The following is a 27,985-nucleotide window of genomic DNA, read 5'->3' as shown; positions in this document are numbered from 1 at the left end:
TCTCTAATATTCAACGGAGAAAATTCAAGAAATTAAGTTTTGTTGTTAACCAGCTCTCCTTTTTTGTTTCGAAGTCAGCAAAGCGATCGTATTACTTTCCAATACGAAACTAATAGTTCCCCGAAAGGGATTCGCATTTGGCGTCCGTTAAAAGAAATGCAACCTAGAAAAAGTGAAAGATAAAGTGAAGAAAAGGAAAAATTCAATCCGACCCACTTGAAGAACAGAAAAAAAGAGGGAATTTTTCATCTGGGTTGGTGGTGGCCCGCTTATAATTTCAGTATGTCAGCTTCTCCACGCCATTTCTTGTCGATATTTTTGGAATCCCATAACTCTTTCTTTCTCTCCTCGTTTTCTGTTCTTCTACCTCCCGTTTTTGTGTAATTCCGAACGGAAAATTTTCAGAACCCATTTTCATCTGTCTGTTTGCTTTCTTCTTCTTCAATTTCTTACTTGAAGACCCTTTAATTTCCTGCTCCTGGTTTGTTCTCTTCAGTACCATTTTAGATTTTGTTGGTTTCCTGCTTGTTTTGTGTTCACTTTCAGCTGATTTCGTCTTTTAATTTGCTTGCTTGATGCTTAAATGAGAATAAATGCTGCTAATTCTGCTTACCTTTGTGGTAGTTGTAGTTTTGCTCTCTCTTTTTGTTAACTTCTGCTGTTTATCTTACTATTCGACCAATTAATTTCTTGCACATAGCTTCATCTTTCCGTGTACCGTCTGTCATTTGAAGATTCTATTTATTTTTTTTTATCTTGTATTACTGCGGTTCAGTTCTTGGTTGAATCTGAAGTTTATAATGCTTAAATGAGGTTGGATTGCTTTGATTTTGACCATGTCTCTTCCTTCTAGGTGGGTTGAAACATCGACTGACTTCTGCTTTTGAGTTGAAAACGTTTTGCTAAAAATCGCGTTCCTTCCTATTTTATGACATTTCATTGTGTTTTGCCTTTCTGGCTTCCTTATGTTTCATGGTCAGTATTGATCAGCATTTTGTTTTGTCTCTAAATTCTTTTGTGCTTTTGAACGTCTGGTGTTTATTCTTCTGAAGCTTTTTCTAAGCTTTAGTTTCGAGTCATTTCTTTTAGGTAACTTTTGCTTTTTGTGAGCGTTTTACATCTATCTTTGCATTCTTTTATTTATTTATTTTTCTCAATGGAAGTTTGGTTATTCATTAGAAGAAAAAGAAAAAAACCTCTTCACGCCCCTTGTTTCCATAAATTTCATACAAGGCTTCTGTCAATCTCTGGTTGGCCTCAAAAATATCAAATTTCTGTCATTTTTTAGCACAATCAAGGTTTGGTAAGTTATAATATAGGTTTTGAAAGCTCTGCGGATTTTCATTATGCCTATGGAATCATACAGCCTTTCGCCTATTTTGGTGATTTCTACCTTATATGACCTCTTGTTGGAGTGCCTTCCACAAAAATATGTTGTGTAATCTTAATACTTTGATGATTAACATGGACGGTAGAAGTTAACTGTAATAATTTTCTGCCATTGGGACTCTTTCCTCCACCCCTGGTCTTCAGAGTTAGTAACCCTTTTGTTGGCTTGATATTTACCCCGTTAATTGAGCAAAAGTTAAATTCTGGAGCTAATTAGACTGGACCCTCTTCTTTGATCAACTTTCTTACTCACTCACACTCTTCAAATCTTATGTCCTCGTGATCAATTGTGAAAATTTCAGTGTTGGCTAAAACTCAGAATTCAGTAAATTTTTGTTTTTTATCTTGTTCTATCAGATTAAGTGGATTTTCCTTCTTTATTGTGCCTGCTTATACACTAAAGACTCCTTCTTCGTTTTCTTTTTCCTTTATGTATCTTTTTCTATACCTTTTAGTACCTGGCCCAACTTGTGTCTTTTCCTTGAATGTGATTCCATTAAACTCTTTCCCACTCTATATGCTCCTGGTACGAAAGATCTCTTGCTATTCTGATAGTTTGTTTCAAATCAATTTATAATTTTGATTTTGTTGTTGTTACCCAACATTTCGACTACATGCTCCCTTTTTTTTGTGGAAAACTAATTCCATTTGATGAAGAGATTTGTATGTGCCAAAATTTATAATCCCTCTTGGATGACGATCACCGAAATATCCAACCTGTTGCCTCCTTGCCTTGCTCTAAGAATTGTAGAAAGTGATGGCTCTTTTATGTTCTCTGTCACTTGGTTTCCTTCATAAACAAGATTTGGTGCTGAGAAAGCAAATTGAAAATGAAAACCTCAGCGGTATTTGGTGTTGGTTTGGACATGACATGTAATGGAACTAAGGAAATGCATTACCAGAAGGTGGATCTCCAGCCGAAACATCCTCCTAAAATTTGATCCTGGAGCTAAGACCTAGATTTGCTCCATTACCCATATGATGCCTCTCATATATCCTATTGACTATTATTTAAATTTGTTGTATTGTGTTCAACTTTTACTCTTTTACATAAGTATAGTTCGTACTTTGTGCTCGTTATGTTATCATAAATCTACCTTCTTGGTGAAGAACAGCCTGGTCCTTAACTTTAGCTCCCTTGTTGTTATTTCTTTTCTGAAGCACGAGAACGATGTCTGAGAAGATGACTGCTGAGGATTTTATTAATAACATTTCTGAAGTTCTTACTGAACATGGTCAAAAGGGAAAATCAGTTTCATTTTTTGGGGAAGATAGCAAATCAAGTTCAGTGGCTGGTCAGATCAATCGGATATTTGGACGCCAAAAACCTGTTTACAATCTTCTTGGGGGTGGAAAATGTACATCCTTATTTATGTGTTCTTAGTCTTTTTTTCATCTTCTACAATCTTTTTTCACGTCACAGATCATATTACTTCATTTTGATTTCTATGCTGACCAAATATTTGTAGCTGCTGATGTGCTCCTATGGAGGAACAAGAAAATCTCAGCTAGTGTTTTGACTGGTGCAACTATTATATGGGTGCTTTTTGAATGGCTTAATTACCACTTCTTGACTCTTGTTTGCTTCGCTTTGGTTCTTGGTATGTTGGCTCAGTTTATGTGGACAAATGCGTCAGGATTTCTGAACAGGTGATTGAAAGTTGGATGTTTATGCCTTTGTTTTTCATTGACTTTGATGCTCTTTCTGGTTTAGCGTGCCTGTGCATTCTGTAATAGAATTTCATGCACTTGCAGATCATCGTCCAACGTTCCTCGCCTTGTTCTTCCCAAGGAACTATTTGTCAATATTGCCGTTACGTTTGGTGCTGAGGTTAACCGAGCTCTCTGTTATCTCCAAGATATTGCTTGTGAAGGAAATTTGAAACACTTCCTTGTGGTATGCTAACATATTTCATGTACTTGTTTTGCAATTCTGTTGTATTTCTAAATGTCCTTAGAACGACTTGCTCTAGACATTCTGTTAGACCACCCATCATACGCCAGTATAGTAGGAGAAAAAACAGGAAAGAGAAAAAGGACGAGGAGTTGGTTATGTAACCAACTGCAAGTGGGGACCACAAGGAAATGGAGTGCCGACGCACGATCACCATGGCAGGGGAGTGAGGGAGCAAATATAAATAGAGACGAGAAGGAAGGGAGAGGGCAGAGAATTTTGGTGATAAGAATCCTACTGTTATTCCTTGAGAGATAGGAAGGCAGCCGAGGGAGAGAGGGAGTCTTCGACAGGGAGCTTTTATTTTTCTTCTGTATTTTTCATTAGCCACAGTATTTCCTATATTGTATCCTTTTCCATTGCCAACTGAGAAGTCGGGTTCTATCACATTCATATTTGAGTATTTAGGTACAAGATGTTGAAATTTGATAAAAACAAGCATTGATTTTCTCTTATTGACTTTAAGCTCCTAGTTTGCCTTGCCTCTTGACTTAGGCGTTTTTTTTATTATAGCTCCAGGAACACCAAAACATGGGATATTTGAGAAATATGCTGCCTCAGTTTTGCAAGCGTCTGCTATATTGAATGGAGTTTCTTTGATTATAGCTCCTAGGAAACCTGTTAGATTGCTGTTTTTACTTTTTGATTTTCTTGTCGATACTTCTTTAATGTGAATGTATTTCCAGGCCGTAGTGAGCTTATGGGTTGGTGCTGTGATTAGTAGCTGGTGCAATTTCGTAACTGTCTTGTATATTGGTAAGTGTTTCAGATTCTGCTTTTCAAAACATTTACATCTTCAATTTCTTTGATGATATTATTTAGAAACCAGAAAAAAGATTTAGAGTGTGTTTGGATTGCCTTATATATTTGATTCAAATTGTGATGGCTACTTATAACTTCTTAAATTTTTTAAAAAACTTAATGTTGTAGGATCATATGATTGAGTGAAACTATTTTATGCCACATGGAAAGTATGGTACAGTTTACTGTTTAAAGTGTTTGAATTATTTTGCTTCTTTGTGGAAGGGACTTTAGCTATTTCATTTCATCACCTAATATAGGATGAGCTTTTTCCAATTATATGCCACATGGAAAGTATGGTACTCCACAATGATTGACTTCCGTGAGATTGTTGCGCTATGAAATTAGTTGAGAAGAATGTAAACTGTCTAAAAAAGAACAAAAAAGCATAACCGATGAAAGTGCTGAAATTATCTTGCTTTTTAGTCAGCCGCAACGAATCAAAGTCTGGATAGAAACTTTTTGGTCATGGGAGACTACTAACACATTTCAAATATGTTCAGGCTTTGTTGCGGCCCATACGCTTCCAATTCTGTACGAGAAATATGAAGATGAAGTCGACACCTTCGCATATAAGGTGTTCGATCAGCTTTGCGGCCACTACCAAAAGTTCGATTCAAGTGTCCTCAGCAAGATTCCCAGAGGAGCTTTCAAGGGAAAGAAGTATGAATAATAGATCATTTTCAACTGTCAACAATGCCTAAACCAGCCCTAGTTTTTGCATGGAATTGGTTGTATCATAAGATTTGGTAAAATATTATCTACCTCATGGTGAAATCATAGAGAGACCAAGTGGTAGAAATGAATCTTTAGTTTAAATTTGTATTTGCCAATTTGCTGAAATGGGAACCATCTTTAACTGATTCCTGCAGCTATTAACTTCCATTATTTTAACTGCTTCACATTCCTATCCTTTTGACTTCAGCGCATGAACTGTTGTGAACAAGGAAATAGTTTTTCCCAGTTCAACAATTTTTTAGGGTCGAGATTCAATTATCGACCTTTTAGGTGGTAATTAGTACCTTCTCTACTCAGTTATGCATATATATGTATTATGATGCATCTTTTCTTCTTCAAATTTATGATACAAGTTTGCTTCTTCAAAATTTGTTTTATGCTAAATCTTTTCATAAAATAGATTTTCAATGGAAAAGTAGAAATTAATTTTTTTTAAAATTATTCCTTTGATTTATTTAGAAATAAGAGCCCAAAAAAATAAATTTTGAAATACAAGTATAGTTTTATTTTACTCACCACGACCTAATTACCAACATTTATTTATTTTTGTAGCAAACATTGTCAAAAGTTGTTGATTTTTTATTTTTGTTTTTTTTTCCTTTTTGAAAACTTTAAATAAATTGAAAAAAAATGCGAATTGCCATTTTCCCTAAGTTTAACACACAATTGATTTTTCGTATTATGTTCGAGCATTAACCGTTTAACATAATTTTTCTAAATTTTTTCATAGAGAATTTTGATCATATATTTTTTAAAAAATAGAACATTTGACAAAATATTTACATATCAAGTATATTTAAATTTGTCTTTTAGTGATTTTGTTCTACGGTGTATCAACAATGTTGAAATTTATATTATAAAACTCATAGTTTGTAGTTAAATTATATTATATTCAATAAAATAATTATTGATGACTTATTAGTGAAATTATAATACTATAATCTTGAATCCAATAAACTAAAGTCCTAAGACTATCTAGTGTAGATTTAAACTTTATATAGAGATATAAACGTGGATCAAGTTCAAGTATATAACCTAAATGATCTATAGTATATGAATCTCGAATCGTTGGAGCTCATGATCTATAGATCTATTAGTTTCCCTGCTAGCTCATACGAAATTACTGTTAGCTCATATGGAATCAACTTAGAACAATATGTTGGAATAATTCGAATTGTTCGAATTATATAAAGAGAAAGAAATTGACAAATATATGTGATATAGTCGTTGGTTATAAGTTAGAGATAGAACTTTATGTTTAAATGTGATTTAAATATTAAAAATACGATTGCAGATTCATATTCGAAAGCTCGAAATAGATGAAAATGGTCAAAATTGTAAAAAAAGTCAAAATACTTTGAAAGGCTTTATATTCAAATGTGATTTGAGTTTCGAAAAAACGAATTAGATTCATGTTCGAAAAGTCGAAATTAGTTAAGATGGACAAACTGGTAAAAAGTTAAAATGTTAACTTTTGACTTAAAAAGTCAAAATCAAACGACTTAAATGATCAAATGACCACATAATACTTGAATTAAATTTAGTGTAAAAATCTAATAAAAAGGGCTAAATGAGATGCAGACACCCAACCCATTAAGTTCTACTAATGGTTAGTGGAATACACGCTATACTAATTGTTAGTGAAATGTTAGGAGTTGAGATTTGATCAACCAATAACACCCAATTCTGCATATAATTAGGTTATAAATAAGCTTTTCTTTTTCCTTTTAATTAAAGAATTTTGGAAAATTTTGTATTTCTTTTACTTTCAAAACTATATCAAATTTAATTTTCTCTCTTCCAAAATCTAACTCTAAAATTCTACCTTCCTTTTCCATATATCTATCTATTTCCTTCCATTAGTCGGGTCCCACAACCTGCTTCTAAGTTCGTGAGGAGATAACGAGGAACAATAAGCTATAAAGATATGAGTTTTCTTTTTACCCTAGTTTCTTTTAATTAAGTTAGTTAAAACATGTTAATTTCTAAATAGTTTAGATGCAATTAGGGTAAATTAAATATTGTTTTTTTGGCTCCGTTTGTACTGATTTCTATCCAATAATTTGTCAATTTTTTCTATTTTTTAAAAAACCCCTTTATTTTTCCTAAGTAATTTTTACTACGTTATTTTTGCAAATGTATTTTTTGTAATTTATTTTTCCTAACAAGCCATATTCCTAAGTTATTTTTGCAAATGTATTTTATCCAACAAAATTCATTAGATGGGTTTTATTGTGGCGTAATTAAAATTTGTAAAATATATAATAACCTATGAAGAAGTGGGGAATAGTGACAAAGAAGAAAATGATATGTGAGGAAGAACTACAAAGGAAAAATAAGGAAAGAAGTAAAATAGTTGTAATCCTAATTGTAGAGTTATAATAACCTTTGAGCCAAACATGGAGTGTCACCCCACTCCTTCATAATCTAAGGGTCAAATTTGAGACTTACTTATTTGTATTTTAACTTTTAAAATAAAAAATTTAATTTTAAACTTCTTCTGGAAAAGTCAATAATCTACTGACATAAATTGAAAGCTTGATGTTTTATTATAAATAAAATTTAAATTTATATCTAATAAATCAACTTTATTTTTTCGAAAATTTGAAGAATTCGTTAAATGCAAAATTAAGACGTTAAAAAGTCTAGTCTAAAAGTTTGTTAATTTCTTAAAATTGAACAAATAAATAATAGATAAAATTATGTACAGTTACGTATATAGAAATTATATTCAAAATAATTAAGCATATAACAACATTTTAAAAAATTATAAATACAGCAAAATTAGTTTGCTATAAGAGTCTAGGAATGATCTACTAGCAATCAAAGTTTATGACATATTTTTGTTATATTTGTAGTTTTTTTTAAAAAAATTGTTATATATTTAATTATTATCTATTATAATTACCTATAAAAATATAATAATTTTTTTTGTTGGGATGGAGATGTGGAAAGGAATTTAACCCAGAGTAAAAGCAAAATTGGAAAATATCACACTAAAAAACGGAAAATAAGTACGAAAAAAAAGAATATTTTTAAATATAACTAAATGAACTAAATATTTATCAAATATCACTGTTTATTTACAATAACAGATCTTGATAGATCAAGATAATCTACTCTATATAACATAATAGATACATATATTAGTGATCTAGTAGGTCTATCACGATTATATTATGATATTTTAACTATATTTATAAATATTTTCATAAGTTTAATCATTTAAAATAATTTCGTAAAAGAAAAGTTACATGTTTAATTGTAATTAACTAAAGATGAAATATAATATTTGATACCAAAAAAAGTGACATTCATACTGAAAGCAAACATGCTAATAAATGTTTTCATATTACATTAATACCTAGTAATACCATATGCTTTTTCTAAAGGTTGTAGGACTTATAGAAAAATATAAGTTAGTGGACTTTTAATTACTTTATCTTTTGGTTAATTCATCCCTAAATTTTAAAAGAGGGTCCAAATGCCTTTGAATTCTTTTTAAATCTATTCATCCAAATTTTAAATTTGTGATGCCATTTAATAGAAAAAATTAAAAATTTATCAAACAATTTAAAAATCAACACGTGAAAAATCTACTAGATACAAATTATATTAATTTGAAATTTAAACATACAATCTCATGATAAGGATTATATGTCAACTATCGTTGAATTACGTTAATTTTAGCTATTAAATGTAAATCAAAAGTTTTATATATACTAAGGCAAACATCAATTTACACTACAAGCCATAGGTTGTATCAATTTAGATTCTAAATTAATAATTATATCAATTTAAATCTTAAACTTTCGGATTGTATCAATATAAACTTCAAACTAATAATTGTATCGATTTAAATTCTGAACTTTTATAAATGTACAAGTTAAACACTAAAGTTACACAAATATATCAATTTAAATTAGAAGATTTATAAAAGTGCATGTTTAAATTGATATAATTATTAGTTCAGGGTTTAAATTAGTAGAATTCATACGTTATATATTTAATATTTTTAGTGAGAAAGTTGAAGATTTATTAATTTTTTTAAAGAATTTAAATCTTGTGGAAAACAATCCTAAAAAAAAACAATTATAAATCAATCCTAATGGTAATGAAAGGTGTTAAAGTATGATGATGTTGATGTGAAAATTTCTAAAATTAGTGCGATGGGTCCTCTACTACTTGGATGATTGTTATCGTTATCATTTTCAAATAGTTCTCAAATCACATCAAACTTTGGGTTTTGTTATTATTATACTCATTTGGGCTTTTGATCCAACTATATTATCATTTGTAAATATTTTAAATACAATACATTTCAAACAAAATTACCTAAGTGTTTCAATCTACTTACAATTTTTTTTTCTATCTAACCGTAAATTCAAACAAAACACTTGATAACATTTTCCATAATTTAGAATAAGACTTTCAAATATAACAAAATGATGTAAAATATTTATATAATATTATAAAATTTCAGATCTATTATCGTTAGACACAACAATAACTTTTCTAGAATTTGATTTAACGATAAGTTGACAAGATTTATATTTAACTCTAAAATGTTTGAAGTTTAATCTTACACAATATTTCTTTTCATCCAATGTTTAATTAGTATTTTAAACTTCATTAATCTTTTTCTTTTAAGACTATAAACAATCGCGTTACGGATGTAATAGGAATTTTTTAAAATTATATTTGAATGTAGAATTTGAACAAATTAAAGAATTTTGTTCTTGGAGAGTGTTCCTCAACCTCTAGGGTCAAATTTTTCTTGAATTTGGCCAGAATATCCTTTGCGTTGCATCAAGTTCGAGGTAACAATTATACCGAAATTAGTCTTTGTATTGTACCGCGATCGCTGTATTCACATTCATGTACAATAAATAGTTACTTTCAGATGAATACACTTATAAAAAACGTTTCTCTTCTACCTATTGATGTCTACAACGTATCTTGTGGTTCTTAGCTATCTCAATTAATAAGCTTTGTTTTATTATTTTTTGTTTAACTAGATCAAATCAGTATGATAATGTATTTAGTTATTATATAGCATTTCTTCACACACCTAGATTGCCACAACAAGAGGTCTAAAAGAAAGCTAACTAGCGCCCAAATCCAATAATTCAAATTCCTTTACAAGAAGAAGTCTCCAAATTTGAAACCAACGAAGTCCATACAAATATTTATTGCGAAAGGGACATAAAGTATACAAATTCATCATCTACCAAATCTAATTTAACCATGTCTTGAACACATAAAAAGAAAGCATGCAACCTTAGGCGAACCCAAAGGATAGAAAATTGCTGATTTTCATGTTTTACATGGTTATGCACAAAATTGAAAACCAACAACTACTCTAAAATTCCCAAGTATATTACCAATTTTCAACTTAGATTAAAATGAGAGACTAAAATGAGTATGATTAGAAATTTTTTTAAAAAAATATTTACAATTTATAACAAATTCTATTACTGATGATATCAATGCTATAATCTATAAATAATTTAATTTATTTTGTTAATAACAAATTGCAGTGAGATTGGAATAAAAAAAAAATGGAAAGTGATCAGTTTTCAAAATCCGAATGGTAATGTAATTTCATGAAAATAAAAGTATAAAATATATGATTAGGAAAAGGAATAAAAATCGGTATTAAAGCTAAGAAATATGCTGCCTTTACTTAGAACTACGAACAAAGAACCAAATGCTTGAAAAGCAACCAACCCATTTTCACTGATCACATGACTCTGTCTTCACCTACAAAAGAAATTAAGAGGCCTTTATTAGACGGTGCATACAAGCCAAACAAGTCCTTTTCAAACTATATGCTATAAGGTGACCTTAATACTATGCACATTTACATCATGCAATTCAAAAATAATATCTCAATGCCTTTCAATATACCAATTTTGACATCTAATTTACGTCTAATTATACTTCAATTTCATTGCCCCATAGTGATTCCGTTGTTAAGTAGGTATGAGTGGAGTTAAATTATTGGAGTTCTTTTAATCTTTATCGATAAGATTCGATAAAGAGTTTAAAATTAGAATTTTATGAGATGTCACAGTTTTTTAGGTTCGCTGATATCAAAATATTCTAACGTAAAAATCTTCGATGAGAAAAAAATCTTTAAAGCTCTACATTTTTCTTTAAGTGGTGGTGTTGTTTTCATCGTTGACAAAAAAAAAAAGAGTAAACTTTTTAACTTTAGTTTTTAGTAATTGTTCAACTTCCAAAAGTTTTATTTTTAGCCTAGATGTTTGGAATTTGTTCTAAAAGTATTATTCGAAAAAGAAATTGTTCTTTTCTATTAAATTAAATGATAAGATTCGACGTGACAACTTATGTGAAAGATTTAACGAGTGCACGTTTTATTATCTATGGTCTCGTATAAAAGCTTAACTCTTAAGATTGTTGAAATGTGATTTACTTTATTTCAAAAGATATTCGTTAAAATCATTTGTATAATCAATTTATTTAATACATTATTTTTGTGTATATCAATTCATTTAGTACATTAAATGTCACAATATACATATAATAAATTATAAGTAAGAACCATTTTTTAAAAAGTTAGAAAGAAAAGTTAATCAAAATTGATTTATGTGAATTATGATTGAGTAGGTTGTTTAAAGTTTAAAATATTTAAACTATGTTTTTAAGGTTTGAACATTACAAAATTTATTAACATTTTTAGTTAAATGAAGAGGTGACATAAAGTGAAAATAAGAAGAAGAATAAATTGAACAAATTTAAGTGACACCCAGTTTAATTTGTGCTAGTTGGCTCCCTGCCTTGTGACGAGGCCTCGAAATAGTGAAATGTTTGCCAAATCACAATTCATATTTATAAATGCAATTAATTAAATATTCGAATCTCCAATACTTTTTTTCACTGAATTTAATTTATAATTCAAACCCAATAATACATTTGTTTTGGACATTACAAATTTTAAATTGAGAGGTTTAGTAAATAAACGTGATGATTTGTTTATAATCTTATTTCAATGCTTTTTTTTTCTTTCTTTTATTGATGCAATTTTAGTAACATCTTCACGGTCAAAACTAAGGGTTTAGGGTAACTAAACAATGTGTTGAGAAAATTGAAATACTTTTATCATTTTTATTTACTAGAAAGGTTAAAATCTTATTTTACTCTCTAAATTTTATATATATTTTTTTGTCTCTAGACTTCTAAAAATATTTATTGTGGTCATCCAACTTTTGGAAAAAGCTTATTTTTGTTCATGTTGTTAAAATTTCATCAACTCTTTACGGAATATTAATGTGACTTTTATATTGAATTATCATACTCTAGACTATTCGTCATACCAATTAAATTAGTAAATAACAAGAAATCTATTCTATAATTTTTGTATGCCAACAAAGAAACATAATCAACACACTTGAATTTTAAAAAACCGAAATTTAAAACTAATTTAATTCTTTTTTTTCAAAAACTTAAATCTATCACATTCCCTCCCAACTCCCCCACCCTTTTCTTATTTATATTTTTTTTCAAATTGAAATTTCGAAGCAAATGAGAAGGACAACATTGAGTAAAATAAAAATATAAAATAGTATGACAAGGTAAAATAAACAAAACCCACCAAAAAAGGAAGAAGAAAGAAGTGGCCGGAGAAAGAGAAAAAAAAGGCATCTAAATGAATCACAAAAGACTACGTAGATAAATTGCATCTAACATATGAGTTGAGAAAGTGAAAAAGAATGACAATAATGCGTCAAAACTGTGATGATTAAAATCTTGAAGACAGTTAGTTTTTGAGTTCTCCGATATAAGAACTATATCATCATTCCATTAAAGAGTCAATGAAATCTCAACCGACAAAAATATAGAAACTATCTCATGATTCTATTAGAGAGTTAATTGAATCACAACAATAGGGACAAAAAACATAGAAATTACTAGTCATCCAAATGTAGAAACTATCTCATTATTCCATTAACATTTCATTAGAGAGTTGACATAGACAAAAATTTGTAGTTTTTAAAAGTCCAAAAACTCAAACATACGTCTTTTAGATTTCAAGAATCAAAATAAAAAACAAAATAGAAGATTTAAGAACCAAAATAAAATTTAAATTGTTAAAAACTTTCCATTAAATCAGTAATTAAAATCTCAAAGTAGTATTAAAACATCGCCAAGTCAAGGAAGCCACATTACACCTTATTATTTTTATATGAGATATCTATAATCTAAAGCAATATTAAACCTTATTATTCCCAAAGAATTAAAAAAAAAATCTTATTATTTTGATCTTTTTGGACTGTCAAAGAACAAGAACAAATCAACAGTCATATAGAAGATTGGATGATAGCTTTAACAGAGAGGTTTGTACAAAGGGAAGTTTTATTATTCTTCCCTAATAATTATTTACATGAACCAAGTTCTTTATATAGAGGAACTTGGTAACTTCTTTGTAACTAATTAACTACTAGGCTATCACAAATTGATAGTTTACTGTTAATAGTCCCCCTCAAGTTAAAAGATGATTGTCAATGATTCTCAACTTGGATATTAGTCGAGATAGGATAGATGAGGGTAGTGCTTTAGTGAACATATCTACTAGTTGTTTGCTAGATTTGACGAGTAGGACTTTGAGAAATTCATCAACGATCTTATCTTGAACGAAGTGACAATCAATCTCTATTTGTTTGGTTCTTTCATGAAATGTTGGGTTAGCTGCAATTCCAATTGCTGCTTGGTTGTCACAAAATATTGTTGTATGCAATAAGGTTTTCACATGAAGGTCAATGAGTAGCTGTGTGATCCACATTAGTTCACTGGTGACTGAGGCTAATGCTCTGTATTTAGCTTCTGTAAAGGATCTTGAGATAATTGCTTGCTTTTTGAATTTCCAAGAGATTATGGAATATCCTAAGAAAATGTAGAACTCTGTTATGGATCTTTTAGTGTCAAGATATGCTCCTTAATCAACATTAATGAAAGCCTTTAGATGGAAGGAGGTAATTGGTTTTATTATCGGAACACCTTGGCCTGGATATCTTTTTAGGTATTTCAACAAGTGGTATGCAAATCTAAATGAGGTTTTGTGGGTTTCTGGATGAATTGGTTGAGGCGATGAACAACAAAACAAATGTATGATCTAGATATTTGGAGGTATATTAGTCTTCCAATCAGCCTTTTGTAGCAAGTAATTTCCTCTAAAGTAAAGGGTTTTCCTTCCTCTTTTGATAATTTCAAATTTGGATCCATTGGTGATGTATCTGGTTTTACATCAAGAAAACCAGTGTCTTTAAGTATTTGAAGACAATATTTTCTTTGGAAGAGCATGAGTCCCTGTTGGGATCATGATACCTGTAAGCCCATAAAATAGTTAGCTTGTCACAAATCTTTGAGTTTGAAATGTCCCTTTAATATATCTTTGATTGAGTTAATGATTTAGAGAGATGGTCCAGTTAGTAGTCTGTCATCTACATATACTAACAAAGCTACGAAGTTGCTTCCATTGTCTTGGGTGAATAATGAATAGTCATACTTTGACTGGTGAAAATCGTGTGAGGATGGTGCTGATGCAAACTTGATGAACCATTGTCTTGAGACTTGCTTGATGCCATATATTGATTTGTTGAGTTTGCGGGCTAGCTTTTCTCCTTTTCCTGGTACTTCTAAGGTTTGATAGCCCAATGGTAAGGACATGTGCACTTCTTTAAACAAATCTCCATTTATGAATGCATTGTTTATGTCCATTTGGGTGAGGGGTCAATTGTAGGTTGTGGCAGGGGCTAGGAAAATCTTGACTGTGACAATTTTGGCAAACTGGTGAGAAGGTGTTTGAGAAATCTATTCATTTTTGTTGGTTGTAGCCTTTTGCCACAAGTCTTGCCTTATATTTGCTGCCAATGGTGTGATGATCTTTTAGTAAGGTTACAATGACCCATGTGTTAGTTCTTTCCATAGCCTCTATTTCTTCTGCAATAGCTTATCACTAATTCTAGTGTTTTAGAGCTTGATGATAATAAGTTGGCTCATAGATAGAGGCAACATTTAGTAGGTAGTTTTTGTGGTTTTGAGTGTAGGTATTATATGTGAGGTATTTAGTGAGGGGAAAAGGTTAATTATTTTTTGTAGTGAGGTTGCAATGGAAGTCTTTTAAGTTAGGATGGTGGACAATGTTGTCGTGATGACCTTCTTGGTGCAATGGGTAGGGTTATTAGTTTCTTCTGAGGCTTCAATATAGGCTTCTTGATCATCATCATTGTGATTTCTCTGGTATGTGGATAGTGGAATTTTCAGCAATACGGTCTATGGTGACACCTTTGTTTTCAAGGTGGTCAAATAAGGGGCATGATGTGACAAATTGTTCCAGAAAGTCATGTGAGATGGGGTTGTCAACTTCTTTGATGGAATGGAATGAAAATAGTTCTTTAAAGAATAGGACACATCCTTGGAAACAAAAAAAATTCTTTTTAGTTATGTCATACAATTAGCCTTTCATACTTGGTGGAAATCCCATAAAGATACATGGTTGTGTTCTTGGATCAAATTTTGATATGTTTGTTGACAATGTGGAGGCATAGACAAGGCAACCAAATATCTTTATATTGTTGTAGTCCACATCTTTACCAAATAAAGTAGCAAATGGGGTGTTGTTTGAAAGTAGGACCATGGGTGTTCTGTTGATTAAGTAGGCGACAATCAATATATGCATTCTCCTCAGAAGGTAATGGGGAACTTTGGACTGGAACATCAAGGCCCTTGCTACATTGAGAAGGTGTTGATGCTTTCTTTCAACAATTGAGTTTTGTTGAGGAGTATATAAGCACACAAAAACCAAAGGGTGGATCTAGTCTTAGCAAAAAAATCTATCAAGTTTAGCTCGGGGGCATTGTCAGAGCGAAAGGTTTTGATCGCTTTTGAGAATTGGGTTCCAATGAGTTTGAAAAATCGTGGAATGACTTGTAAGACGTCATTTTTATTTCTCAAAAGATAGATTCAAGTATATCTTGATTTATCATCAACAATAGCAACAAAGTAATTAGAGAGACCAACATGTGTTTGAGTTTTATAAAGGGACTCTATAAATGACAGTGCACAAGGTCAAAAATGTGCTCAACAACATTATTGAAAGTAAGGAATGAAAGACGCCTATGTTTAGCTAAAGAACAAACATGATAGACTTCTTTATAGTTTAAAGAATCAGAAATGTTTATCAGTTTTGTTAGTTCTTTTATTCTACTGAAAGAACGATGTCCCATACGGATGTGCCAAATAGATGTTGAAGCTTTACGTGTCAGTGCAATATGCTGGATGGGATGACTTTTACTCTTTTCATCATATATTCTGAGTAAGTAGAGTCCGTTGAAATGTTCAACCTTCCTAATAATTTTCAGAAGTAACTTGTCCTGAATGATGCAATCAACGTTAGAAAATGATATATAATATATTTTATCCTTGAGGAGGGCATTTACTGATAGCAAGTTGTATTTGAAACCAAGTATGTAAAGTACATCTCTCAGTATCACTTCTTTTGTGGAAATTTCACATATATATTCAACTTTTAGTAGAAAAATGACTGACATGTTTTGAGTGCTCTACAGATCATTGAACATGGATTTTTCATGGAGTATATGTGAGGATGCACGTAAATCAATGATCCAAACTAAAGAATTGGTGAGTGAGGTAAGGAGACAAGTACCTGTTTTATGAGTGGTTTCTGTTTTGGAACTCTTACCATTTTGGGAAGTGTTGAGATGTGTTTGAAGCATGTTTAGGAGTTGTGAATATTGATCACTGTTGAGGCTCGCAAAAGATGAAGATTGGTTGGTTTTAGGTGCTTCTGCTGTCTTCTCACTTCCAGTTTGGTCATAATTGTTTTATCTTTGTTGATGTACTAAGTTGCTATTTGCCAATCTGTGTCTGGACGGATATCCATGTAGTTTATAGCACTTGTCAACAACGTGGCCTCTGTAATCGCAATTGGAACATATCAGACGTGTAGCTTTCTTCTTGGACTTTTTGGAAGAAACTTTTTTGTCAATATTAGCCATTAAGGCATTAGTCTCAATGGAAGGGGGATCCAATGGATCTTTGTTTTTCTTCTTAGCTTGGATGATACTTTGTTTATTGGCGGCAAAGGATCAATGAGTAGGATTTGTGCTCAGGTTTGAGAGTAGAATTCATTTAATCCCATAAGGAATATCATCACAAATTCAGCATTTAAAAAGTCAATCATTTTCTTCTATTCTTCACAGGTACATTCATCGATAGGCCGATATTCAACAAGTTCTTGCCATGTGGTGGTAACTTTAGCATAATAGGTTTCAACTGAGAGACTTCCTTGTGCAGTAGTTACCAAATCCTTTCGCAACTGATAGATATGAGGTTCAATGGATTGTCAATATCTTTCTTTCAGTTTATCCCATATTTTCTTTACACTTTTCCATGAAAGACTAAGCTGGCAACAATTTCTATAAAAAAAAGAGTTAATAATCCAAGATGCTATTACTCCATTGTTGCATTTCCAAGCACAAAGGAGATTACCTTCTGTAGGTTTTTTGATCGCATCGGTTATGAAGCCAATCTTGTTCTTTCCAGAGAGAAAGAGCATCATAGCTCTATTCCATGATGAATAGTTGTTTGATCTCGTAAGTAGTGTAGATACCAGGTTGGAGGCCAAAATGATTGAATAGTAAAGCACAAATGAGTTCAATTGGGCATCAAGCTTAGAAGAGGTAATTAGAGTTGAGGTGGTGGAACTTCCAAGTGTCATACTCTTAGCTGTCGTCATGTTGAAGACTGCATGAGGACGGTGAGGACGTTTGGATAGGGTTCAATACTCTCTTTGTGGAAATCACTATGATACCATAATTGAGAGGTTTGTACAAGGGAAAGTTTTATTATTCTTCACTTATGATTATTTATACGAACCAAGTTCTTTATATAAAGGAACTTGGTAACTGCTTTGTAACTAATTAACTTGTAGGCTATAACAAATCGACAATTTAGTGTTAATAAACTTTATCTCTAAACTAACTACTGATGTTAATATTATTTAAGCATTTTTCTTGTATATATATCGTATAAAAGCATAAAATTAAAAAAGTCAAACTTCTCTTAAATCTATACTAAATTCGTTGATGGAATTTCTCTTAAATCTATATTAAATTCGTTGATGACTCCACAATAAGAGAAAGCGCTAATACTTAAAAGAAATATATCATTCAATAATCTTGTAAAGATGTGAAAGCATGAGAACTTTTGTTTTCCTCACGATGAAACTAACAAAACCAAAAAATATTTTGATATTAGACATCGTATTCAAAGCTACGATCCAAATGAAAAGTCTTTTACACTGACACAAAATTAATTACTTGTCAATGTCAATCTTTTTTTTTATCTGTTTGTTTTGATTTTAAAATGTAATCAATATGAAAATTATAGATACTCATTTTAAAATAGAATATCTAGGGAAATTGAAAGGTCCCTGTATTGACACCTCATTTCTCAATGCCAATACTTTAGCTTATCTTGAAAAGAAAATTCAATGTTAACCTAATTTTTAAATCTTAATATTGCTACAAAAATAAATAGAATAAAATCAACAAAAACAAAATATAATTATCCAAATATGAAGACAACTCAACTCACAAAACTTAGTCGGTTTTAAGTTATTCTATTTTCTCACCGACACCTTTTAACAATAACTTTTGTAAAGGAAGAAAATATATATAATTAAATAATAACTATATATTTATATTGGTTCGCATGAAGTCTATTATAATAATATAAATTAAAATAACCTACGTCTCAAAATACAAACTATAATAATAATGTAAGTACGTTCAAATGTTAAAACCATTGTGTTGTTGTTATCATATTATTATTATTTTGAATTATAAAATTGTTATATGAAAAAAAATTAATAGTTATATAGGGAATCATTTTAAAGAATGGGATATTATCATAATGAAGGTTGAGCATGTGGGAAATTTTTAAATCGACACGTGAGCATGCATGTAAACGAGTATTCTTTTTTAATTATATTTTTGGATCGAAGTTAACATTGGAATGTTCTAATATATTAAAGAAAAAAGAAATGAGAATGGGTATTGATTTTTAATTTGTTAAACCTTAGACAACCTTAATACAAGATGGTTCAAAAATCAAAATAAATATTAAATAAAATCAGAATCGAATTAAATGAGTATATAGAAGTCTAATTTTCTAATTGAAAATAATGTTTTTGAGTGGAAAATGTAAATTGGAACTCCAAGCCACCAAAACAATCGAGTTGTATTTGAAAATAATAATTAGAATAGTGATTTTAGAAAAAAGAAATTGAGGTATAATGAATTTTGTAAAATTGATTTCTAAACCATCACAATTACGTTTAATAACGAACTTCTAAAATTGATTTTTATATATTTACGTTCGATACCAAAAGTGATTTTAAAACTATTAAATTACTAAAAAAAATGGTATTTTGGATATTTAAAAAATATATAAAAGGTGTGTTTGTTGAAATCATGAAGTGTTTAGTTTTGCCAAAAATGTATATTGAAATTATGGAGTGTTTAATTTTATCAAAAATCTATTTTAAAAAAAATTATAGTGTTTGACAAATTAGAATAATGCATCTTCTAAAAATTTATTTTAGAGAAATTGTTGGAACGGAACTTTTTAGGTGATTGATTAGAAAATTGACAAGTTTTTCTAAATCTTTATGAAAATTATAAAACTGCCATCCATACTACCATTTTCAATATAATTAATATTATGTTGTTGAGAAAAACAAATTATTATGAAAAAATATCTCATTTTTTTCTCTTTTATATTTAATAGTCCTTTATGGTAATTTAAGTTAAATATAAACATTCTTTTATATAAGAAACTAAATAAAATTCACATATAAACACTTATAAAAAGGTCTAACGAAATATGTAAATGTTTAAATTTAAACTCATTTTCAAGAAAATGTTTAAAAGAAAATCTATTTTTTGAAAAACATTTTGTTTTTAATTCAATCCAAACGGACCTAAAATAAATTATTGATTTTCGATTAATCACTTTTACACCATCAATAGAGGTGATCCTTCAAAAATTAATTTTAAGTTATTTCTTTTTTTTCTAGTATCACTTTCTTTAGGTTACCAAACACAATGATTATTGTGCAAAAGTGATTTTGGCTAGTGAAAAAATGATTATACTAAACACCCTTCCGAAATTAACATGTTCATTAAAAATAATCTTAATTAGAGAAATTTTCAAGTAGTTTGTTTAAAAGGTTAAATTAGGGAACATTTGAAATACAATAAAATGAATATAGTGTGTGTGATTGATATACTCTATAATAATTTGAGTGATTATTTAAAATTAGTTAAGGTTAATTTTCTCTATAAATTTTGATTAATACAAGTCTATCAATCTTTTGTTTATAAATATATATTGGTTAATACAAAGTGTATCAATGTGTTTTGGTGATGAAATTGGTATAGAGCATAAAGAAGAGGAAAATGTATTCCACGTGGCAACTTGAAGCCCACCAATCCGAAACCTAAGCATTTTAAAAACTCTTTCTGTGGGTCCCTATTTCAAAAACCGTAATTACCAACAACCCAACTTCTAGAAATTTCTTTCCACTACTGCCCTCCTCATTATTTGTTATTCCTTTCCCCACGTTTATTAATTCTTTTAACTCCATCCCTTTCCAACAGTAAATCATCAATATTCAATTACCTAATAAAATCAACCTAACCTAACTCTCCTCATATCTTCCATATTAGAAGTTTGATTTTACTGTCGTATGAAATATTTAATAAGTATGAGATCCTAATGAAACTTATTCATGTATATGTTATGTGTTGTTTTTAAGAAATGAAATCTCGATAATTACTCAACATATATTAATTTTGTTTAAAGAATTTTTTGAACGACAATCTAAAAACAGATTATTATTGTTATGACGTAGTTTTTATTTATTATTATTATTATTAAAAAATAGATTTTACAAATAATATTATAGATTAAAGGATATTTTCTTGGTTAATTTAATTCATTTAGGCTATATATTATTATTGTGGTTTTTTTCCTAATTTCTTAGGACAAGGCTATCTAAGTCTAATCTAAAAACAATCAAACAAATTATAACCACAATAAAACTTTTCAAAAAATATGTGTGATACACAAACATCAAACATGTTAGATTACCTAATTCACACCCAATCATATGGTTAATTTATAAGTTTAAATTCATGTTTATTTTATTTTAATATATACTTAGTATTCTTTGATAAGTAAGAAAGAAAGAAAAAAAAAAACTTTGTTCACATGACATAAAATATGTTCAAATGGTAATAGAATATTAATGTATCCAATTATACATCGAGAAAGATAAACATAAATATATGTTTAATAGTTATTGCAATATTTTATAAATTAATTAAAGAATTGAGTAATAATAAATTTTGTGGAAACAAAAAGGAAAAAGAAAAATTTTGGAAATGTATAATGTTGTTTTAGTAGAGGTTGTTTATATTGAAAATTTACGGAAAATGTTTGACAAATTGATAGGAAAGAATAGATCAGTTTAAAATGTATCATATCGTGTTTTTCATAATTTAGGAACTAAAAAAAATAGTAGTTTGTTCAAACACTATAAATAAGGGGTGAAAGTGGGATTTGGGAATCTCAAACTGATTTCCTTTCTCGTTTCTCCTTCTCTTTCTTGAAATTTCCTTTTTAACTCAGAATATCCCTTTGGTTTTCCGACGATCTTCCTTCTCCGATCATAATTCTTCTTCGATACACTTGAAGCTGCAGTCCATCATAGGAATTCCGGTCGATCGGACGGGAATACTAACCTGACTGTGGCTTCAGGAGTTTGGAAATTGAAGCGCATGAGCTGGTTGGGAAAACTTGGTCTGAACCTTAATACCAATTCCAACCATTTCCTTACTCGTCTTCTCATCTTCATCCTCCATTATTCCCCTCAGTTACTTCCTCCTTCGTTTCAATTTCATTATCCATCGCTTCTTCCTCTCTCCTTTCATAATCTGAGTCTCGATATTCGCTTACTCCCTTTCGTCGACCATGGAATCCGGAGCCAAGAGTAATTCCGAACTTCGTACAGGTTTGTTTCTCTTCTCTTCTTTGTGTATGTATCTCTTTCACACACAAAAAGGCACATAGTAGGAGAATCGGTTTAGTCTGTAGCAGTTAATGTTAGATCTTCATGGAGTTCCATTTCTTTGGCAGAAATTTGTTATCCCAAACCCCAGACGCAGCAGGTGAGATCGTCTCCGTCTGTTATAGTGATCGGCGGTGGCATGGCCGGCGTTGCGGCTGCTCGTGCTCTCCACGACGCCTCTTTTCAGGTAAGACGGAAGAATGCATGATGATATTACTTTTATTGACGTGATCGGATTATTGTATTTATCAATTCGTTCTGAGTGATGTTTGTTTTGATCAGGTAACTCTTTTGGAGTCACGAGACAGACTTGGTGGTCGTATTCACACTGATTATTCCTTTGGTTTTCCTGTTGATCTTGGAGCATCGTGGTATGATCTTGGAGTCATTTGTATCGTTATTGCAGTTCTTAGTTTTTTATGTTTAGATTTAGAGCTGCATCTTACTTCTTATCTGCAGGTTGCACGGCGCGTGTGAGGAAAATCCGTTGGCCCCTTTGATTGGGAGGCTCGGATTGCCATTGTATCGAACTAGTGAGGATAATTCTGTGTTGTATGACCATGATTTGGAAAGGTATCGAGTAATTTCATTTGGTGTTTTCCTTTTTCAACTTTCTTTTTCAATTTTTTTGTAAACCTTACCATCAAAAGTTTTTATATCCTGATGTCGAGCGAAAGTCATTTTTATTATTTTGGAGTCACATACTTACAGTTACTTAGTATCTTTGATTTCCTCTGTGAACAACAAATTGATTTGTTCAGGAAGAAAAGGAATCCATCCTATATATGAGTTGGATCCTTTTTAAAGCTGATGCAAATGAAAGCAAGTCCTACAGGTGGATACTAATCTCATGGGTAGTCTCTTAATATTTGTTTACATCTGCTATTAATTTGTGAATTGTGGTTGGATGTGGTTTTAAAGCAATCTCAGGATGGAAAAAGGATTTTTTGCCATCTGTTTGGATCAATTAATTATTGTGTTCCCTTTTTTTTTTTTTTTTGTCCAAAGGAAGATTGAAACTTGAAAGTGCCCTTATTGTTTGTTCATCCTTAAAATTCAAATTTCAGGACTTCGGTTTGATATATTGATTACTGGGTTTTTTTGGTCTAATAACTTCGTTTGTAGATTTTTTCCTTTTTACCAGCTTTAGTTTAAAGTAACAATAGTTTCTTGTAAATGTTCAACTTAAATTGGTCTTTGAAGCTTTGTAGATCTTGTTGAAGGGAGAGCGTGTTAGTTTTTTTAGTCCAAACTGTTCTAGATAAATATTTGTTTTTTAATTTCAAGTTTTTTTATCCATATGTTTCTTCAGAGCTTCGCTTTATCATTTCTTTAAACAAAATTAATTTTTTGGTTTAGTACTAACGTTATATTTCATATCAGTTATGCACTGTTTGATACTGATGGGAGTCAAGTTCCTCCTGAGTTGGTAACAAAAGTTGGCATAACCTTCGAAACAATCTTGAAAGAGGTAAGTCATTACCCCTTCTTTCTCCAGTTTAATTTTCTTCTCGCTTGATCTAATAACAGAATGTACTATACATAATTCATGTTCCCCAATTTATGAAATTAACAACTTTGTTTTTCTGAGTTTAAAAATCATATTGTTGATGATCTTTGAGTTTGCTTTCTTGCTCAATACAGACAGAAACTATAAGAGAGGAAGAAATTGAAGACATGTCCATACTCCGTGCAATCTCCATTGTTTTTGAAAGGAGACCAGAATTAAGGTTTGTTGTCTGCCTGGAGAATAATGTGTATAAATAGACTGACGGTACTATAGAGTGTTCAAGTTCTTTTCCCCAAAAAAAAAAAAAACTAGCTACTACCTTACACTATCATTTCAGTGACACGTAGTTCCAGTTTATACTTGTAGACATATTCTTATATGATTTCTCTGGATGCAGGTTGGAAGGGCTTGCCCAGAAGGTTCTTCAATGGTATTTATGCAGGATGGAAGGATGGTTTTCTGCTGATGCCAACACTATCTCACTTAAAGGCTGGGATCAGGCAAGTCTATTTGAACAGTTGACTACCTATGCAGATTAGTATTTCTACAATTAAGCCTGTTCAAGCTTGGTTTAATATCTAGAATCCGAGTCATATTTACTTGTGCTAGACATTAAAAAGTGACATTTTTTCTCTCCTAAGAATTAAAATTTGTTCTGTTTTTTTTTCCTTTCCTTTTCTAAACTCAGTTTTTTCTTCCTATTTCTGACCTTATGGTCTTTGGAAAGTTTTTTTTACAATTGGGAATCCTCTCTTGTTGCTTTACCCCTGTGATCTTTACCGTCATTCCTCTGCTCTTCTGATGACACACACACTTTAAGATAAAGAACAGATCGACGTATATGTACATTTAACATCAATAGCTGATATTGAAGTGACAAATGTGTTGCATATTAAACATGGCCGAGTTTATACTAGCATGGTGCTGACCACCCAGCTCTGTTGAATTTTAATAACTCCTCCCTTAGAATTTTGTTTATTCGAGTCTCTCTAAAGTGCCACCTCTTAAAGTTAATTGTTTCATATGTTCAGGAAGAACTACTCCCTGGTGGGCATGGACTTATGGTCAGGGGTTACCTACCTGTTATTCACACACTAGCTAAGGGTATTGACATCCGATTAGGCCATAGGTAATCTAGCTGCTCCTCTTCTTCTTAGTTCTCTATTTCTTTACATATCGACCAATCCTAAATTATGTGCGTTTTCAGGGTTACAAAAATATCTAGGCAATATACTGGAGTGAAGATAACAGTGGAAAACGGAAAAACATTCAAAGCTGATGCTGCTATTATTGCCGTTCCTCTTGGTGTGCTTAAAGCAAACGTCATCAAGTTTGAGCCCAAGCTTCCAGACTGGAAGGAGGCAGCCATTGCTGAAGTTGGAGTGGGGCTTGAAAATAAAATAATATTGCACTTTGAAACTGCTTTTTGGCCAAATGTGGAGTTCTTAGGAGTTGTTGCCGATACATCAAAGAATTGCAGCTACTTCCTCAATCTTCACAAGGCCACAAGCCATCCTGTCCTTGTTTACATGCCTTCTGGAAAGCTCGCTAGAGACATTGAGAAGATGTCAGATCAAGAAGCTGCCAATTTTGCTTTCATGCAACTCAAGAAGGTCGTACCTGATGCGCCCGCCCCGGTATGTTCTAGTCTTGATTGTACATTATGATGCTGGTTGCTAACACTATTTGGTACATGAACTTAATTAACAAACATAAATGTCTTCCCATATTGTAGATTCAATATCTAGTTTCTAGATGGGGATCAGATGTCAATTCACTTGGATCCTACAGCTACAACATTGTAGGCAAACCCCATCATTTGTTTGAGAGGCTGAGGATACCTGTCGACAACCTCTTTTTTGCTGGGGAGGCTACCAGTATCCACTACCCTGGATCCGTGCACGGTGCATACTCAACCGGTCTGATGGCTGCCGAAGACTGCAGGATGCGTTTTTTAGAGCGTTATGGGGACGTGGACTTGTTGCAGGCAGTCATGGTCGACGAAGCTCCGTTATCGGCACCTTTGTTAATTTCTCGAATGTAATATCGTTCGTGGTGGGGTGTCGGTTCATTGGAGATTATGTGTGTGAGTAACAGAAAAGAAAAACCTGATGTCTGGGGGATTAAATGATTGTATTTAGATTAGTGATCAAATGGAAAACATAAGTGTATTGTAATTGTATTTGTATTTGTATTCCCCAAATCACATTCCCCAAATCACAGTGTGTTTTTATGGATCTAAAACTATTACCTAAGTTTGCTATTTACGAATGGGAGTTTCTCCAACTCTTAACTTTAATTTTTCATTTTATTTCACTAAATAGTTACCACAAATAGTACACAATCTTTTAAAATACAATTTTCACCTCATTTTTTGAAACTCTTACTCAACCCCAAACATATACAAAATTTGTATGAGTAGGAAATAATTCATTTAATCAAATTTTAGATGAAAAGTAATTTTTTTTATATGTATCAATTACATATTGAATGTTTAATTAGATTATTTCTGTTCAAAAAGTATAATTATTATAATTATTTAAATAATTTCTCATTCATGTTCAAGAAGTTTAATTATTTAAATAATTTCTCAACAATCGTAATTAGTTATTGTTTTGAAATGAATAATTAAATTTAAATAAAAATATATTATTAAAATAATACAAATAGAGAAGACAATTTTTTTCATCCTAAGGTCCACAACATAATATACTAGTGTGTTAAGCACTTCTTTATATAAAAAAATATACTTGACTACAAAGCAATAATTAAATGTTGAAAAATCTAGTTTTTTGACATTCTCATGTCACTTTTCTTATTTTTTTGTAAATGACGTTTTTTATCGTTGTCTATTTAGTTTTCCACTTTTATATTCTTCATTCTTGAATCCTTATCAATTTTTCGGATCTTTTTTATTGAATTGATTGCTTGCTCCTAAGCATCGTAAAAATTTGATGAAGGTTTGTGGGCTTTTGTAACCTTGGTTCAAAAATCTTCATTTAAACTTGTTGGAAGGTTAATTTCTTCAAACCCTTAACTTTTTGTTGTGATTTGTGAACATGAAGAAAAAAGAAAAAGAATGCAAGATTTGAAAAAGAGAAATGATTTGAAAGGTTGAAATAGATATAAAATAGTTCACATGAGAAGATAGAGAGATGCAAATGACTTTAGAGAAATTTTAATGACATAATTAATTGGAGAGTAAAGGTTAAAATTATTAATACCCATATATTTAGTAATAATTAATTTTAAATTAAAAATAAATTACAGTAAAACCAAAGTTAAAAACATGTAAATCTATTAAGAAGAGTGACAAAATTGGAAATAAAAGGTTTCTCATCCATGCATTTATATATACTATGGATATTTCTTTATGAGAATTTTTTGCCGTTATAAAAATTTCAAACTATTTACGCATTTTACAGAAATAGCAAAAAGTAAAAGGTACTGATAGACATTTATTGATTTATATAAATATCTATCAAATTTATCTTTCTATCGTCGATAGTATAAATGATTGGCTTCTATCATTGTTAGTGTCTATCTAAATTATAAAAGGATAATTTTCACCTCTACTACGAGTTTAACTTGTTTTTGCTATACTTAAAAAAAATTATTTTTATTTCTTTATTTTTTGAAAAACCTTTTAGGCTGAACTACGACCTTGATTTATTAACATCATTTTAATAGGCACCTCGATCTCTAAAAGTATCTAATAATTCTTTTTTCTTTTTTTGGTTGGATTAGTAAATTTTTAAAATTATACTAATGAATTTAATTGCTTTCGATATATTCAAATTTAGAAAAGAAAAAAAAAAAACCAAAGTTAAGAAACGTTGAAGTTTGTATTATAAATATTATATTCAATAGATATCCATTATCTAATCAAGTTTAGTGCTCATAGTCATATGTCACCCTTTAATAATCTAATAACACTCTTTACATATGTATTGAAGACATCGTTTCTTAGTAGTCAAGTAATTCACCACTTATTCATCATTTTTTCTATAAATAAAGAGCTTCCGTCGATTTGTAAAGAAAAAATTTCAAAGAATTTAGGAAAAGTAAGAAAGTGAAAAAATTATATATTATATATTTATTGTTTTAATATTATATTTTCTCCAAAGAATTTGATATTTATTCTAGAAAAACTCTATTTTCTTTTTAAGTTCAGTACATTTTAGTTTGAAAATACGTGAGAATGTATATTTGAACGTCTATCTATCAAAATGTCTAAACCAATCAACATATATTTAAGTTGATGTATTTATCCCAAGACTAATCTATTGAAATTATTTTCATGAGTAAGAGTATTTTCACATTGATGTCATAAAAAATAATTAATGAAGGAGCAAACATCAAAACAGAAAGAAAATTGTAGTATAAATATCTAAGCAAAAGATCCAATTTGATA

The 27,985-nt window shown here is 30.5% G+C and overlaps 2 protein-coding genes across 4 annotated transcripts; both read left to right on the top strand.

Moving 5' to 3' along the window:
• The first annotated feature begins 107 nt into the window (after positions 1 to 107).
• LOC101210478 (reticulon-like protein B8) lies at positions 108 to 5,116 on the top strand. Of its 3 annotated transcripts, none has more exons than XM_011654960.2 (6): positions 108 to 280; positions 2,551 to 2,747; positions 2,859 to 3,039; positions 3,145 to 3,286; positions 4,030 to 4,099; positions 4,648 to 5,116. In XM_011654960.2, exons 2-6 carry the CDS (start codon positions 2,561 to 2,563, stop codon positions 4,815 to 4,817), a joined length of 750 nt encoding a protein of 249 aa, XP_011653262.1. In that variant the 5' UTR covers positions 108 to 280; positions 2,551 to 2,560; the 3' UTR covers positions 4,818 to 5,116. The 3 variants fall into 3 exon arrangements, with proteins under 3 accessions (XP_011653262.1, XP_011653261.1, XP_031740165.1); XM_011654959.2 differs by lacking the exon at positions 108 to 280 and adding an exon at positions 291 to 481; XM_031884305.1 differs by lacking the exon at positions 108 to 280 and adding an exon at positions 514 to 853.
• Positions 5,117 to 21,537: 16,421 nt separating this feature from the next.
• LOC101213852 (polyamine oxidase 2) lies at positions 21,538 to 25,870 on the top strand. Its single transcript, XM_004147697.3, has 10 exons — positions 21,538 to 22,004; positions 22,130 to 22,248; positions 22,344 to 22,432; positions 22,521 to 22,634; positions 23,445 to 23,532; positions 23,706 to 23,791; positions 23,969 to 24,071; positions 24,603 to 24,700; positions 24,779 to 25,208; positions 25,307 to 25,870. Exons 1-10 carry the CDS (start codon positions 21,965 to 21,967, stop codon positions 25,613 to 25,615), a joined length of 1,476 nt encoding a protein of 491 aa, XP_004147745.1. The 5' UTR covers positions 21,538 to 21,964; the 3' UTR covers positions 25,616 to 25,870.
• The last annotated feature ends 2,115 nt before the right edge of the window (positions 25,871 to 27,985 follow it).

This window comes from Cucumis sativus, chromosome 4 (assembly GCF_000004075.3).
Source record: "Cucumis sativus cultivar 9930 chromosome 4, Cucumber_9930_V3, whole genome shotgun sequence".
Taxonomy (NCBI): Eukaryota; Viridiplantae; Streptophyta; class Magnoliopsida; order Cucurbitales; family Cucurbitaceae; genus Cucumis; species Cucumis sativus.
Note: the sequence above shows the minus strand (reverse complement) of the source record. Positions and strands in the feature narration are given on the sequence as shown.

What these genes read in the sequence shown, in the direction of transcription:
- LOC101210478 (XM_031884305.1), top strand. An exon ending in ATTTGAAACACTTCCTTGTG is followed by an intron (nt 3,287 to 4,029) that starts GTATGCTAACAT and finishes ATGTATTTCCAG; the next exon opens with GCCGTAGTGAGCTTATGGGT. An exon ending in CGTAACTGTCTTGTATATTG is followed by an intron (nt 4,100 to 4,647) that starts GTAAGTGTTTCA and finishes AAATATGTTCAG; the next exon opens with GCTTTGTTGCGGCCCATACG.
- LOC101213852 (XM_004147697.3), top strand. Translation starts at nt 21,965, where the DNA reads ATGGAATCCGGAGCCAAGAGTAATTCCGAACTTCGTACAG. An exon ending in TCCACGACGCCTCTTTTCAG is followed by an intron (nt 22,249 to 22,343) that starts GTAAGACGGAAG and finishes TGTTTTGATCAG; the next exon opens with GTAACTCTTTTGGAGTCACG. An exon ending in GAAAGGAGACCAGAATTAAG is followed by an intron (nt 23,792 to 23,968) that starts GTTTGTTGTCTG and finishes CTCTGGATGCAG; the next exon opens with GTTGGAAGGGCTTGCCCAGA.